General features: G+C 54.2%; 5 protein-coding genes across 5 annotated transcripts; 3 read left to right on the top strand and 2 right to left on the bottom strand.

Moving 5' to 3' along the window:
* Window positions 1–359: 359 nt before the first annotated feature.
* On the top strand, window positions 360–1,826 carry BDP55DRAFT_175498 (ribosomal protein L10). Its single transcript, XM_060565778.1, has 3 exons — window positions 360–784; window positions 952–1,434; window positions 1,552–1,826. The coding sequence occupies exons 1-3, from the start codon at window positions 594–596 to the stop codon at window positions 1,628–1,630; spliced, it is 753 nt and encodes a 250-aa protein (XP_060428476.1). The 5' UTR covers window positions 360–593; the 3' UTR covers window positions 1,631–1,826.
* A 744-nt stretch (window positions 1,827–2,570) lies between these two features.
* Window positions 2,571–4,623, bottom strand: BDP55DRAFT_175510 (U1 small nuclear ribonucleoprotein of 70kDa MW N terminal-domain-containing protein). Its single transcript, XM_060565779.1, has 4 exons — window positions 4,168–4,623; window positions 3,983–4,110; window positions 3,821–3,926; window positions 2,571–3,586 (listed from the first exon to the last, which is right to left on the bottom strand). The coding sequence occupies exons 1-4, from the start codon at window positions 4,427–4,429 to the stop codon at window positions 2,832–2,834; spliced, it is 1,251 nt and encodes a 416-aa protein (XP_060428475.1). The 5' UTR covers window positions 4,430–4,623; the 3' UTR covers window positions 2,571–2,831.
* A 197-nt stretch (window positions 4,624–4,820) lies between these two features.
* BDP55DRAFT_554204 (thioredoxin-like protein) lies at window positions 4,821–5,343 on the top strand (the record flags this gene model as incomplete). Its single annotated transcript, XM_060569374.1, has 2 exons — window positions 4,821–4,996; window positions 5,052–5,343. The coding sequence occupies 2 exons, from the start codon at window positions 4,821–4,823 to the stop codon at window positions 5,341–5,343; spliced, it is 468 nt and encodes a 155-aa protein (XP_060428474.1).
* A 342-nt stretch (window positions 5,344–5,685) lies between these two features.
* Window positions 5,686–6,655, bottom strand: BDP55DRAFT_632918 (triosephosphate isomerase; the record flags this gene model as incomplete). The annotated part of the gene is made up of 4 exons (XM_060572484.1): window positions 5,686–5,714; window positions 5,764–6,369; window positions 6,428–6,498; window positions 6,618–6,655. 4 exons carry the CDS (start codon window positions 6,653–6,655, stop codon window positions 5,686–5,688), a joined length of 744 nt encoding a protein of 247 aa, XP_060428473.1.
* Window positions 6,656–11,664: 5,009 nt separating this feature from the next.
* BDP55DRAFT_694570 (uncharacterized protein) lies at window positions 11,665–13,243 on the top strand (the record flags this gene model as incomplete). The annotated part of the gene is made up of 2 exons (XM_060577369.1): window positions 11,665–12,158; window positions 12,211–13,243. The coding sequence occupies 2 exons, from the start codon at window positions 11,665–11,667 to the stop codon at window positions 13,241–13,243; spliced, it is 1,527 nt and encodes a 508-aa protein (XP_060428472.1).
* Window positions 13,244–14,584: the final 1,341 nt, after the last annotated feature.

Here is a 14,584-nt window from a genome sequence, read left to right as displayed (position 1 = left end):
TCACTGTTCCAGCCAGCACTTCGTGACCCCTCGGCCATGTGGTCCGGTACTTGTTGTTGAGGATAGAGCATGATTCACTCCTTACAGTGGGTGCGAACGGTGAGTGGCATAGCTCTACCTGAGGCATCGCTAGTGAGAGTGATGAAAATGGAGCAGTGTAATTGAAGTTGGCTCTAATATCCGTACAGAATGCCTGCCTTCCTTCACCGGTGCACTGACCACTCGATCCGTACTCGGTGAGCTCGGTGACGGTCCATGACACCCCTGCCAAAGACCCTGCGGATAATCGTTCCACCTAGCGCATTGCGGGGTTCCAAAAAAAAAGTTGCGGCGGCGGTCCCTCCTGCACCCTGGGCGCCAAAATTTTGGGAAATTTTGTGCCAAAGGCGGTCGGCCAGAAATATTTCCCATTGAATAGTAGTGCCCGCGAAACCTCGACGATTTGCGCCGATTCCCACCAACCACCCTCCGGACTCGACGTACTACCTCGCCGGAGCCTCCCACAAAACGTCCTCTACAGCGATTGAGGATCTTTCGAAAAAGAAATAGTTTATTTCAAGAGAGCGAAGACGATCTAGCACAACACCGCCAAGATGCCCAAGTCAAAGCGCAACAGAGTGGTCAACCTGACCCAGGTGAACAAGAAGACGCGCGAGCAAAAGGACAAGCTCTTTTCCAACATTCGCGAGTCGGTGCCGCAGTACCAGCACTGCTTCGTCTTTGGCGTCAACAACATGCGCAACAACTATCTCAAGGAGGTCCGCCACGAGCTCAACGACTGCAGGTCCGTTATTTTATAAGTTTTTTTTCCCTCGCTCTCCGAGTCCTTTCCAACCCGTGATATCGTACCTATGGTCATGCACCTTGGCAGATACACTGGTTCTTGAACGGAAACATATCACAAGATACAAGACAACCTCAAGCTAACCTCCCGACGTTACCGTACAATAGACTCTTCTTCGGCAAGACAAAACTCATGGCCAAAGCCCTAGGCCAAGACCCCTCCTCCGCCGTCGCAGACGGCATCGAGCGCCTCACCCCCTTCCTCGCCGGCACCGTCGGCCTAATCTTCACCAACCGCGATCCGGCCTCCATCCTCGAGTACTTTGACGGCGTGAGCCCAGTCGATTTCGCGCGCGCGGGCACCGTCGCGACCCGCGACTTCGTCATCCCGTCGGGCGTCGTCTACGCCACCGGCGGCGAGGTCCCCGCCGAGCACGACGTGCCCATGGAGCACAGCATCGAGCCCGAGCTACGTCGCCTGGGCATGCCCACGCGCATGGTCAAGGGCCGCGTCTGTCTCGGTGGCGATGATTCTGGTGAGGGCGAAGGGTATACCGTCTGCAAGGAGGGAGATGTGCTTGATAGCCGGCAGACGAGGCTGTTGAAGCTGTTTGGGATTTGTTTGAGCGAGTTCAAGGTCAAGGTTCTTGCGTAAGTCTCTTTTTTCTCCTTTTTTTCCTTTTCGCCTTTGGCCTCAATGCGCCCCCCCCCCCCCCCCCCCCCCATACAGATCAAAGATTATAGAGTTACTGACATTGCTGTGCGCAGATACTGGAGCTCTGCATCAGGCAAAGTGACCGAGGTGAACCCCAACGCCATGGACGGCGTCGAGGTCGAGAGCGACTAAACACAGCCAATTGCTATGATCAAAAGAACGTAAAAAAACAAAACGAAAAGAAAGCTTCTAGACTTTTGATGAATTTGCTTTCCTCATGTAGGCTTGATACCATCATGGATTGCGAAAAGGGGTGGGACCAAACAAAAACAACTTTTTACGGCGTTTAACGGGCGGGGGTTTTCACTAGATTATTATTAAAAAGTCATGCGTCACAGCATCAATCTCTTCCACATCAGTCTCTTCTACACTGATTTGTCTCTTCCGTGTCTGGGGTGAATGGGAAGGAAGCAAAAAGGCAGTGGACGACGCTGGTACCATTATAGGGACTAGAAGTGCGATACTCTTTCAACGAGCAGCATCCGTTGTAGTCGATAGCCGAACAGTTTTACTCTCCCTTGCCATGAATATGGCAAAGAGGCAGGCCGGGCTGGCTCTACATAATGCCATGGGTAGTTCGTTTTTTGGGCATTTTTCGTCATACAACTTTTGGTGCTGGCTGATGCTCCCGCCGTACCACACCCTTGTACAAAAGTACCTGTACATCAGATCGAATACTATCAGGATTTCAAAAGATCCCGAGTTCGAGTGGACCTCTCGACAAGTCTTTTTTCCTTCCATCGAGGCGGCAGCATCTGTTCACAGATGGCACTCTTGGGATGAGAGAATATATGCTCCCGGCATCGACTAGTCACAACCCGAGGAGCCGGAAGATAGAAAGCTACAACGGATACTAATGGTCCTCACCTATTTGTACAAGTAATTATAACGTGGTACATGCGGATTTACTCTATCCTTTTGATTGTTTCCCATGCGAACTTCCCTTCACTAAGCTCCAGGTCAGTAGGCACAGAGTCCCTTACCTCTGACCTTACCTACAGCATCGAGCCATTGGCGAGGTTGCAATGGCAGTCGTATTCCTGGCGGGTGTTGTATGCACGTGGCGAAAGATTACCTTTCAACGAAAAGCTGAATCAGTTCATTGGAAGTTGGCGGTCCGCGTGATGGTCTGGTTATGGATGCTGGCGTGCCTGGTATTTGCGTATACTTGCCCCAAGCTTATTGTTCGAGCTTCCTTTGATCCGAACATGGAGATACTTGAGTTTCGCGCTTGACGCCTTCTGCTTACCCTCGAGAGAGAAGGGGAAGAAGAAAAGAGACTGAAAGAAGAGACGAGCGAGTCGTCACCCACCGCAAGACACTAAGTGTCTCGTCAGTAACGACGCAACTTGCGAGGATCCTCGTAGCCGCCGCCTTCGTAGCCTCGTTTCCTGCTGTCGTCATCGCGAGGTCGGTCGTAATCTCTGTCTCTGTCTCGGCCGCGGTCTCGGTCCTCTCTGTCGCCTCGATCTCCGCGGTCACCCCGGTCGCGATACCCACCTTCCCCTCTAGGTCTGATGGGCTCCATGTTGCTTCCAGTCCGTCGGCCACCGTCACGATCCCGATCGCCGAAACGGCCTCCATCACGGTAGCCACCGCCGCCGCCGCCGCCACCGCCGGATCTGTCGTCAAATGAGCGGCCACCACCACGGTCATACCCACCGCCGGAGAAGCTGCGGTCGCCTCGGTCGCCACGATCACCTCCGAAGCCGCGACCTGGTCCCGAGGGGGCGTCTCTGGGTGCGCCGTATCCGTTTGGTCCGCGGTCACCACCCCTGGAGCCGAAGTCGCCGCCACCACGGAAGCCACCACGGCCGCCAAAACCTCCACCGCCTCCCCTGAAGCCACCGCGTCCGCGACCTCCGTCGAAGCCGCCACGGAAACCTCCTCGGAAGCCACCGCCAAAGTTGCCACCAGGTCCGCCGCCGCCGCCCATGGGACGGGCAGGAAGAGCCTTGGTGTACCCTCTGCCACCGAGGCCGCCGCCGAATCGGCGGGGCACCCAGCCCTTGACGGTGCGGCCCCGTTCGACGTCTACCTTGATACGTCGGTCTTTGATTCGAATACCATCGCAGGCATCTAGAGCAGCTACTCACCAGTGCGCCAAGGCGCGTGTGTCAGTAAAACCTTAGCAATGTCATACCTTTGCATCGTGACTGGGTAAGAAGAATGAAAAACATGATTTGAGATGGGCAAGCTTGAGGGCCACAGATCTCGATGTGCAGTGAAGAACACGGGCAAGCCTGAGGGCCGCGCGTCTGAAGGGGAATGACTGGCGAACAAGCCGAGTCTTGTCGAAGGGGGTGAGTTCGGCGGTATTACCTCTCATGTCTTTCTCTCGTTCAAATACTACAAAAGCGTACCCTCGGTGGGGTTTCTTCTTCTTTTTCGGTCTCTCATGGGCATGCGTGTCAGTGATGATGCGGATCTAGAGAAGAAGTTAGCTCGGCTCGAGGTATACAGATGTATTTGGGGGACACATACGCGCTCAATGGGGCCGAATCGACCAAACTCTCTCTCGAGGTCTTGCTCATTGGCCTCGTACGAGAGTCGCGCAACAATCAGCGTCTTGAAAGCGTCGCCACGAATGTTGGAGTCCTCGTGCGGCTTGACTAGATGGTGGAGACGTTAGCATGGACTCTCGATAGATAGTGACTAGGGAAACCAACAGTCCTTCGGCCCCTCGGTCTTGAGCCTCTCAACGGCTGCCACCTTTTCGAGCTTCTTGCGGTCGCGCATCTGAAGCCAACTTTCTGTCGGCTTGTATTCGTCCTCCTCCTTGTATTGCTGAAGCGCGGGAAGGAACTCGGCGAGTCCTGAGACGGGGAGGGTTCGTCGAGCCTCAGGCGCATGGTCGGGGGGCGCAACCCATCGCAGAGGAGGGCGCGGCGCGAAGAGCGCCAACAGGTTAGGAGGGAGCTTATCCGTCATCGCTGTAGTTGCTCTTCGTCAAATGCCCGATGGGTGAAGTGTCGTCGGCTCGGATGAGATGCGTCGCGCCTTAGCTAATGATGCATCGACGGAGCTTGATGGGATAGGATGGATTTGGAAAGGGAGCAGCGCGTCTTCAGGTAAGGTACAAGTAGAGGAAATTGACACGAGCATGGGAAACTTTGTGGTGCAGCAGCCTGGCTTTGGCCAATCGCCGCGGTTCAGCCGAAGCCATCCTGGTCGCAGAGCTTCCATGGAGGGTACGTACCTCCACAAGCTGTCACCTCAGGCTGCATCTTGCATTTTCGCGCTAAGAAATTTCCCCGTCCCTGGAAAGGAGCCTCTTGTGATCCAGACTACGAATGGGATTCTGTGCGCCAAGCAGGATACCATGACGATTAAGGCATTGAAGACGGTGTCTACCGGCCGTGTAAGTTCTTTAGAAGATGAGTGTACTGTGGTACTGTTGCTGACGCCCCGACAGAATGGCCTCGGCTCTTTCATCCTCCAGTGCAAGAAGCTGGACTTTCACTACTGCGACTGGGCCGGCAGCTCCAAGGGAATGAAGTACGCCAATTCCCCAGAACGACAGTATCGAGTTCCTTTGCTAACAATCATCTAGCGGCTTCATCAAGTCCCAACTTCCCAAGTTCGCGGCTGCAAACCCCCAAGTCGAGTTTACCATCTCTCCTCGTCCGTCGAAACACCCCATCATTGTCGGCCACTACATCAACGGCCGCGAGAAGGCCATTTGCGTTCGGAATATGGAGCCAATCGAGATCTTGAAGAAGGCTGAACTTCTTCGCGACGCCAACGGAGAGAAGTTGAAGAGAGTCAACAAGCCGGTCAACAGTATCAACCCCAGTGTCAGAGGTGTCTGGAGTCCTTACCACGGTAATGGCATGGCTGTATAAATATGAGGGGCATGAGCGTATCGATTCGGACAAGGTTGTAAAATTACGAAAGGAACTAGGCGTGAACAGGAAGAAAGCGGGAGCTACTTTACTGTGTGTACCATATGGACATTGACCCGTCAGGGAGGGCAAAGAGTACCCCTTTAAGCACTCAAAATTCAAGAATCACAAATACCTCACAGGGGCCAACCAACGTCAATTGTCGGGGTATAATTTTTATTCAATTCTACGACCTTAGGAGTTGGCGACTACAAATGGTCACTTGGGGGTCATCCTGGGTCTATCCCGGCCCGTCACGGCCTGATTTTAGGTCATCATCATCAAGTGTGTAATCTGGTTTGTTTACTGCTTGGCGTTGACAATGTCGACGACTGCGGCGTGTTAGCTGTCTATTCATGACGGTGCACCAGAAATACTCACAGCCAGGCTTCAAGGAGGCACCGCCAACCAAGAAACCGTCAATGTCCTTCTCCTTGGCGAGGTCCTTGCAGTTCTTCTCGTTGACACTGCCGCCGTAGAGGATGCGGGTCTCGTCGGCAACCTTGTCGCTGACCTCCTTCTTGAGCCAAGCGCGGATGGCGGCGTGAACCTCCTGGGCCTGGTCGTTGGTGGCGACCTTGCCGGTGCCGATGGCCCAGATGGGCTCGTAGGCAACGACGACCTTGGACCAGTCGGAGATGGCGGCCTTGAGGGCAGCAAGCTGCTTGCTGACGACCTCGACGGTGGTGCCGGCCTCGCGCTCCTCGAGGCTCTCACCGCAGCACCAGATGGCGCCGACGCCGTTCTCGGTGGCGTACTTGGTCTTGGAGGCAACGACCTCGTCGGACTCGCGGAGGATGGTGCGGCGCTCAGAGTGACCGAGGATGGCCCAGTTGATGTTGCTATCCTTGAGCTGGGAGACGCTGATCTCGCCGGTGAAGGCACCGTTGGGCTTGTCGAAGACGTTCTGGGCTGCAACCTCGACGTCCTTGCGGAGCTGGTCGCGGACGAGCTGGAGGTAGATGGCGGGAGGGGAGACGACGACCTCTGCAGACTGTCAGAGGAGCTCACGGGTGGGATAGTATTGGGACGACATGGCACGTACCGGTGTTAGAGTCGAGGTTGGCGTTGTTCAGATTCTGGACAATCTCCTTGATGGCGGAAACGGATCCGTTCCTGCGGGGTTGATGTTTGTCAGTCTCACGATGTTATGGCTGAGGCCGCAGCTTCCAGGCTGCCCCTCTCCGGTAGGGTGGTGCAGAGATCGTCGACCCCGCCATTGGGACAAAACTTACATCTTGAAGTTGCCGCCGACGAAGAACTTGCGAGCCATGTTGGGCAATTGGTGGTGATGTGGTGATACGTGGGAGGTTTGGTAGGATTGGATATGTCTGGGTTTCCGTCAGGAGTAAAAGATCAGATTGAAGACTTGGGTGTAAATGACGCAGGATGAGTTCGGACAGGAGCTTCGTAGTGGTAAAAAGACCTCAGGGTTGGGTCACGTCAAAAGCTCCAGCGCGAGGTGGGCTGCGCTTGTCTCATGGAGGGGCAGAGGGGCTGCGCAGGAGGAGCGGCTGCCCACCTCGAGAGTGCCGCCAGAGTGCCGCCGCTGGCAGGCCGAGTACCTACCAAGTTAGCAGCAGCAGCAGGTTGGCAGTGGAGAGTGGAGAGTGGCAGCACACAATCAGCAGTTCCGGTGGGGCCCTCAGCGGCCCCGGTCTGGTCCGGAGCCTGCAGCTGCCCCGCACTCAACCTCACTGCAGCGTCGGTCCAAAGTGACCTGAGCGTCCGTCTACCGTGGGCTGAGACCGTCCTCCAACATCGACCGCCCCTCAACAGTTTTCGTGCCCAGTCGGACCGTTCTCTTCCTTTCGCCCCCGGAACGTCGAGTCTCTCATTTGATAACCCAATCGGATGCCCGCTAGCTGCCAGGCGAATGGCATGTCTGGTAGTAGAGAATGCCAGCTACGTAGGTCCGCCTGGAAAGATAGTGTGTAATTCAGTCAGGACAACGGATCGACAACTAGGTCGTTGGAGCAAAGCAAGCACCAGCCAAAGATGCTTCTTCACGAACGGCTTGAAACTTGACAACCCCAGACTCAGTCTCCAGCCTTGGTTTTCCTTCCATCTCGCTTCCATCTCGTTTAATTCGTCACTTGAGGCGTTAAGATTGCACCGGGAGAGGTAACGATGAAGCCACCGGGTTTCTGTGAGGTAAGGACCTCGGCCATCCAGCCCACGAACCCTGTTTCTTCCGAATGTACGGCTACTTGACTTCCGTCTCTCATTAGCCCCGGCAAAGGAATATCATCGATGGAATCACCGAGGGACTTTTAGTAGCAGACAACGCCATCGCAACCATGACCGTTTTTCAAGCTATGCTATCCATAGTACAAGCTTACTTGTCATCCTCTGCATGGTGAAAACCACGCCGCAAGATCTAGACCGAAGTCTTTGAAGAGGGCTCTGTGTAATGTCTCAATAATGATATCTCCTTAATCTCGGCATTCGACATATCCCTTCGTCTAATCAGGTCTGTGATGGTTTAGTCTCTCACAAAAACAAAAAAAAAAGAATATAATACCACTTCCACGCGTAAGCCCTGCTGTCAAAGCACCCCAATCTCTTGACTATCCCAAGACCGCGAGTCTGGCGTCTTCGATCCGGGGCATCAAAAGCAAAACCACGCGACCCCGTCTCAGATATTTCACAATCACGATAATAACAAGATCCAAGACCGCTGGGTCCGGGCGATATGAACACTCCTAATCAGTGTCTCGTCCAATGCAAAATTTATGATCTGTAGCTGGAACCTCAGTCCAGGTCGCCAATCGAGAATCTGCAATATTGATTGTCTTATCCATGCAGCATCCCGCGCCAGGGCACGGATCGCCTTGGTCGACTTGCCCTAAATTCTGGATCTTCGTTTCCGGATGACATCCCGACATAAGAGAAAAGAAAACTTGGCAAGGGAGCGTGATACGGTCTGTGATGTTGGCCGTGCTCATCTTCCTTGCGTCGCGCTCAGCGAGGAATTCCTTCATCTGGCCAGAACTTACTTCAGCTCGGACCTGCCCAGATCCTAGCAACGTCGTGATGGCTCCGAGTCGTGATCAAAACCGTATCTGTTGTGAGACATCGTCGCAGTCGATCGTGTTGTACCAAAAAGGAACTCCAAGAGAAGCAATTCTTCCATTGCTCATCAGACCAATACGTCTTTTGCCCCATCTCTCCCAATGTTCAAGGTACAGCTTGCAACGCTAGGCCCGAGCGGTCAGTGCTGCTTGCAACGCAGCTATCATGACCATTAGGACAACGGCGAAAGACAGCGGCGAAGCAGGTTTGACGTGGAGTTTGCTGATCGAAGAGACGACTTCCAGATCCAGTACGGTGTAAGTCGACCACTGAGCTCAGTACCGGGTCCATACTCCCCGTATCCGGCTTTTAAACGTAGGCATGATTCCCCTAGGTCCCGTTTAGTGCCGATTTCGGTATATGCCTTCGCTTCATCCTTCTGTCGTTGCGCCGGCTGGTAACTCGAATCATTTTGAGCAAACCATGAGCAAAATTCTCATCTCTTCCAGTAAAGTGAAACCATTGTCAACTCAGATAGATGCAGGCAGGTACAAAAGGACCGATGACACGCGGCCTCAGAGGCAGACAGCCTCTGGAAATTAGACGAGTTCAAGCCAGACTGGTGGCCTCTGACATGGGAGAGACGGATGGCAGTTGGGAGGCATGTAGAAAAGTGCAAAGAATGGGCTAACCGTAGCACAGAGCACACTGTACTTGAGATGTGATGGTCTTGCCAAGAATCATCCTCTCCAGCATGCTTCCGATGTTTCACGAGCACACGCTAGGCGGCATAATATCGCGAGTTCCCGTCAGAAACACATTGTCCTCTCACAATCTGTCATACGAGACGCCTGGGCATTCTAGAAGTCCAGTTTCGTCTAGAACCTATCGTCTGCTCGTTTTCTCGCACAACAGGTGGGAGCATTCCAGGCGGTATAAGCGAACCCATGTCGAGTGTCGTTATGATTGAGTCGGTCACGTAAGGGGCCAGCCTCCGGGGGGCGCAGCTGATGGCAGGCCGGACACACGTGGGGTTGACAGCCCCGGCCTGATCTCAGGGCCCAATCGCATCTCCATCAGCCATGATCCAGACCAGGGGACTTGGCTTCTCGTAAGGTAGCTCTCGACGGGCAAGCGGGAGGGAGAGAGGGCTGAAGACGTTTTTCTCCGTTGCCGGGGTTGTCAGCTAATGACAGGAACACCGGGACCGAGCTGTGCGCGCGCAACACCATTCGCTGTCGACTCTCCAGGGCCCCAATCATCGTGTGCCGGTTGAAACAGCAGCGTACGGGGGTGGTTCGGAAACGGCTCAGAAATAGCAATCTGGCCACCCAGCTATCGCGCATGGTGGCAGCAGGAAGAAATAATACGACATCCAGATCAATGAACCAGTTCGTTCCATTGAGTGTGGCTAGATCGACAATCCCAGGGGAACTGGATCGAGAGCTATTGAATTTGGCCTTGAGAGAAGGAGTAAAGAGTTGCTGATGGCTTGGGAGATGTCGTCTGGTCGATGACTAAGATCGTTTTTTGTGTGGGTCAACTTGTCGTCGTCTACGAACTGAACGGGGAAGCCTCAACTTCCAACTGACACCTACTGTCAACTCCTTGCCAGCTAACGACTTCACGTCAACGTACGCCATCCTATTCCATTCGCTTGCATGCAAAGCCGCCTCTTCGCTTGATGGCATGCGTACCCTGTCATTCGCCATTCGTTAGACAAGGTAGCATTGGAGCGCCACCAGTCATGGGAACGCCCAGATCCGATGTGATAGGGACCGGAACCTGACAGGCCAAGACTAAGGTACCATATCAGGGAGCGGCCGCATCGCGGGGGCCTTGCAGCATAGCCTCTGGGAACACGATGGCCTGTCTCCAGCCGTATCCATAAGCCTGCCCAGGATGTCGAGATCGAATAGGCGAAAATCGAATTGGGCCTATGGCGTCCAACACCCTCCGACACGTACGGTTTGATCATGCCCTCGCCCGGTCGTCAATGCGCCATAACGAACCCAAAACCCGTGCGTCCTGCCAAGCTCCAAACAGTTCTACACCACAGTGAGCAAAGAGAAACGAGAAGGCGGCGCGGCTTCGAAGACGACTCGCCAATCCGGATCCTGGATGCAAACATTTCTGATCTTCTTCCAGGAACACATTGTCTTCCCCACCTTTGAGCTTGCTTTCCGCTACGTATACCGGCCGCCCACCTCCACCATCACGATGATATTTAGACCAGGGCCGGTTTCTGAGTTTGAATGCTTTCGACAACGAGTACCTTACCGCTCGAATGAAGCTGTCAGCGGCCAACCCGTCTGTCAAATAACCTGCCAGCCTCCCTTGACATGTCATGCTCATGATCGCAGGCCTGGCGCATGACGCTGACGATCATGAATGGATTCTGACACTGTTGACACCCGGGAGTGAAAGCTGTCTCGGTAGCTTCAAACTGCGTTAGCGGCAATTAATCCTGGTCTCTAAGGGTTGGTCTGCCGCGCCAAACGGCCTAGTCAGCTGTTGAGCCTCCTCAGCCGGAGAAACGGAATTGTCACCCCAGGCGCCCAGCTGCAAAACCAACAATAGGGCTGGGAGATGTTCTCGCCCACAACGGCTTTGGAGGAGCGATGCGACGGTGCCGCAGAAGATGACTTACGCAAAGAAGCAAAGCGCCGAAGTCTACTGCCTTTCCGGCTCCTCTCACACAGACTTGCAACCGGCCAAGGTGCCGTGGACTCAACGGAGTAGCATCCGTTATTCCCTTTTCAGCACCGCCCCGTGGATATCCAATGGACACTGAGGGAGACAACACGACACAACACCACCAGTTCCTCAAGAGAACCCCGGTTCATGCCGTCAGTGCGGCCTTGAGAATGTCTCGCCAACACTCACTCCTCGCACCACTCCCCCCCCCCCCGCAGTGCCGTGCCAGGGATGGGATGGCCACCATCGAGACCGAAAGGATATATTGGCCGGGGCTCGCATCACCATGTTGATGTCACCAGCAGAGTTATGCTTTGCCATTGCCTTCATCCGTTGATTAGGCTCAAGCACGGTCACCACCGCTGAAAAACGTCTTTTTGCCCTCCCATTCGATTTGCCCCTCCCGCCCTCGTCCAGTGTCCCACTCGTCCCCGCGTGTACTCGGGCCACCTCATACGCCGCATAGGGAAGGAATAAGGAGGAGAATCTCCCCAATCCTGTCCTACATTTCCACGTCTCAGCAGTCGTGGCCAACTCCCGTGTCTCCATGATGTTCACGCCATCTACGATATGAGAATCCCGCCTGTAGAAGTCATTCTCAGTTGGCCGACCCCAAACTTCGTCAACCCAGTCACGAGAGGCCCGGCCAACGAGATCGTTGCCATCATCCTACTGGTCATCGCCACCATCATCCTCGCCATCCGGATCTACACACGACGATGTATCACTAACGGGTTCGGATGGGACGACATCCTCGTCGTACTGGCCTTCATTCCAGCTACGGGCTTCGTAGTCCTTGGGGTCATCGCTACAAACAGCTATGGCTGGGGACGGCATGTCTGGGACGTGCCTACCGAAACCATCACAGGATCCCTCCAAATTGGCCTCGCCAGCCAGATCCTATTCGACTTGGCGACGAGCTTCACCAAGTTGTCCATGTTAGCTCTCATGTACAGGATTGCGTGTGCGGCTTCAAATAAGCTGAGGTTGCTCGTTGTGGCACTTCAGGTACTCATTTCCGTCAACTGCGTCGTCTTCATGTTGGTAGCTATGCTGCAGTGCCGGTAAGTGCTCTCTGTTGACGCTGAAAGACACCCCAGTACTGACATATCCAAGTCCTCTCAAGCTTTACTGGACTCTCTCCTTGGAGCCGCAGAACTGCATCAACGAATCCGCTCACCTCCTCGTTGCCGGAACCATCAATACCGTCACCGACTTTCTTGTGGTTCTCTTGCCGCTCGCCCTTGTGCGCATTGTCTACGCCAGCAAGCTTACCTCAAGACAATTAACCATTGTCAACCTTTTATTTGGTGCTGGATTCCTCGCATGCTTTGCTGGCATCGCTCGCACATACTTCACATGGATTATGACTACGGAACCCGACGCGACATGGAACGCCTGGATCAACTGGCTCGTGTCTTGCCTGGAGCTATTCCTAGGCATCATTTGCACCAGTATTCCTTCTACAAAGCCATTCTTCAACAAGTATGTTCCAAAGTTCCTCGGCACCAACGCACGCAAAACTCGCGCAACGACAGAGCCAACGCCCACCGACAAGGCCACCACTGGTTCAGCGAGAACGAGTCAAATGTCAAATGAACCCGCGGTGAAAGAGCTCGACGTTATCCCCTCAAAGTCCCCCGCCACCAAAAGATTTAGCGAAGGGACGCTCAACAAGCCATTACCAGCAGTGATGAAGAATCACTCAGTCTACACCATCAACATCCAACTGGACGAAGCCAGTCTCGGGCCCACTGATAGGTCTCCCGACAGGAGAAGGGCCCCCGGCGGTCGAACGACGGAAAAGTCGGATATAGCCCGGCGCCAGGCCGTCAATAATTTCAGCCGCCCAAATATCCAACATGTGAGGAGCAATTCAGAGCCCTCAAGCCAGCACCGGCCCAGCTTCAGCGCTGAAGACGACCGGCCTGACAGCCACCTTACGAATGCGTCGGGCGAGAGCAGTCGTCACAGTCAGATTCTTTACGAGGTTGACGACATCGTCTACCGTGAGAGCATCCGCCAGAGCATCGACGACCTCGAGGCAGGGATTCGCTATGGCACCTACGACCGCAGCAGTTACACCGCCGTACCCGCGCCTCTGCGGAAACACGCGAAATCGGGATCTGTCGGTACATTCGGGGGCTGATTGACGGGCCCCGAAGAAAAAGCTTGTCCATCATGTACAAACCTTGCAGCAGACGGGAGTATCCATTGTGTGTTTCTTTGGGGTAAAAGACCAGGAAAGGGCGGCTAAGAATGCTTGCTCAAAGAGTTTTATGATACACCCTCAGGAACATGAGTTCCTGCATTTCACTTCCCTTTACGGCCATGTTTATAGTTTCTTACCTATTTAAGCTTCTCGGGAGCCAGACCCGAGCTTTAGTCGACGAAGTCAATGACTAGTAATTCAGACATCTTCCTTGTCACGCCTGTTTCCCTTTCGTTGTGCCAACAGCGCCGCCATCTCCCCAATTGCCTCCCATCTCATTTTTTCTACAAAACTCTCAGTCAGCTCTCACCCACACCCTTTCATTGAACAGTATGAACTTTCGTCTCGGGCTGGTCCAGACGGACTGCTAGGAGTGAGTTTTTGATTGGCTCGAGCCTGGTCCATTCACTTTTTTCCGTTTCTTACAGAACACAGCGTCAACTGTCCGCCTCTCCCTCGGCACCGTTCCCGACGGCGGCGGCCGAGTGCAAGGGGGAGTAAAGAAAACTCTCGCTGCCGTCTTGTCCGCTGACCATATCATCAGCTCATCACTTGCGTTTATCGAGGTTGCTGCTGACCATCATGCGGTCCTCCCCTTCTGTTACCCCGACTTCTTGTTCGGTGCCTACTCCTGGGCATGCATGATTTTCTTGGCCGTCCTCTCCCCAACGATAAGTCGTCCTTCCCGCGACGACTGTCCCGCCCCCCTCGTCACCACCTAAATGCAAGGACATATGATCCCAGATTAATCTAGTCCATGTAGAACAAGAAAGGCTGCCTACTGCATGCTGCTGCAGCAGCCCCCATAGCAAGGCCCGTAAGCGTCCCGCTGCAGAGTAGGGCCTTGATTCTTTTGGGAGAATCTCTACATTCTCTGTCCATCAGTCCACCTCCACGTAGCAGGCCACAAACAAGCCTTAGACGCCATGGCCGCTTCTTCCCCTTCCTTTGCGAGAAAGTCAATCCTTTTTCCCTGTTCCTTTGTCGCTAGCCGCGTATGCTGTGCGCACGGTCTAAGAGAGCAAGACAGGCAGGAAGAGGTGACGATCTCAGAGATGGTGAAAAGTGAATCTATAGATCGAACGTTGATCCATCGCGAAAGCCCCGGTCGTTGGGGTGTTTCGTGTTGGACGAAAAGGAACCTGGTTCGATAGCCACGATTCTTCTTCATGGTCCTTCATTGCATGGGCGAGTAACATCTCGCCGTCTATGAAGGAGCCTTCCTTCAGGATGAGAGGTGCTTCAGGATCGCCACTGTCGTATCGACTCTTCTTGCCT

The sequence above is a fragment of the Colletotrichum godetiae genome, assembly GCF_030913485.1.
Source record: "Colletotrichum godetiae strain CBS 193.32 chromosome Unknown BDP55scaffold_25, whole genome shotgun sequence".
Lineage (NCBI taxonomy): Eukaryota > Fungi > Ascomycota > Sordariomycetes > Glomerellales > Glomerellaceae > Colletotrichum > Colletotrichum godetiae.
Note: the sequence above shows the minus strand (reverse complement) of the source record. Positions and strands in the feature narration are given on the sequence as shown.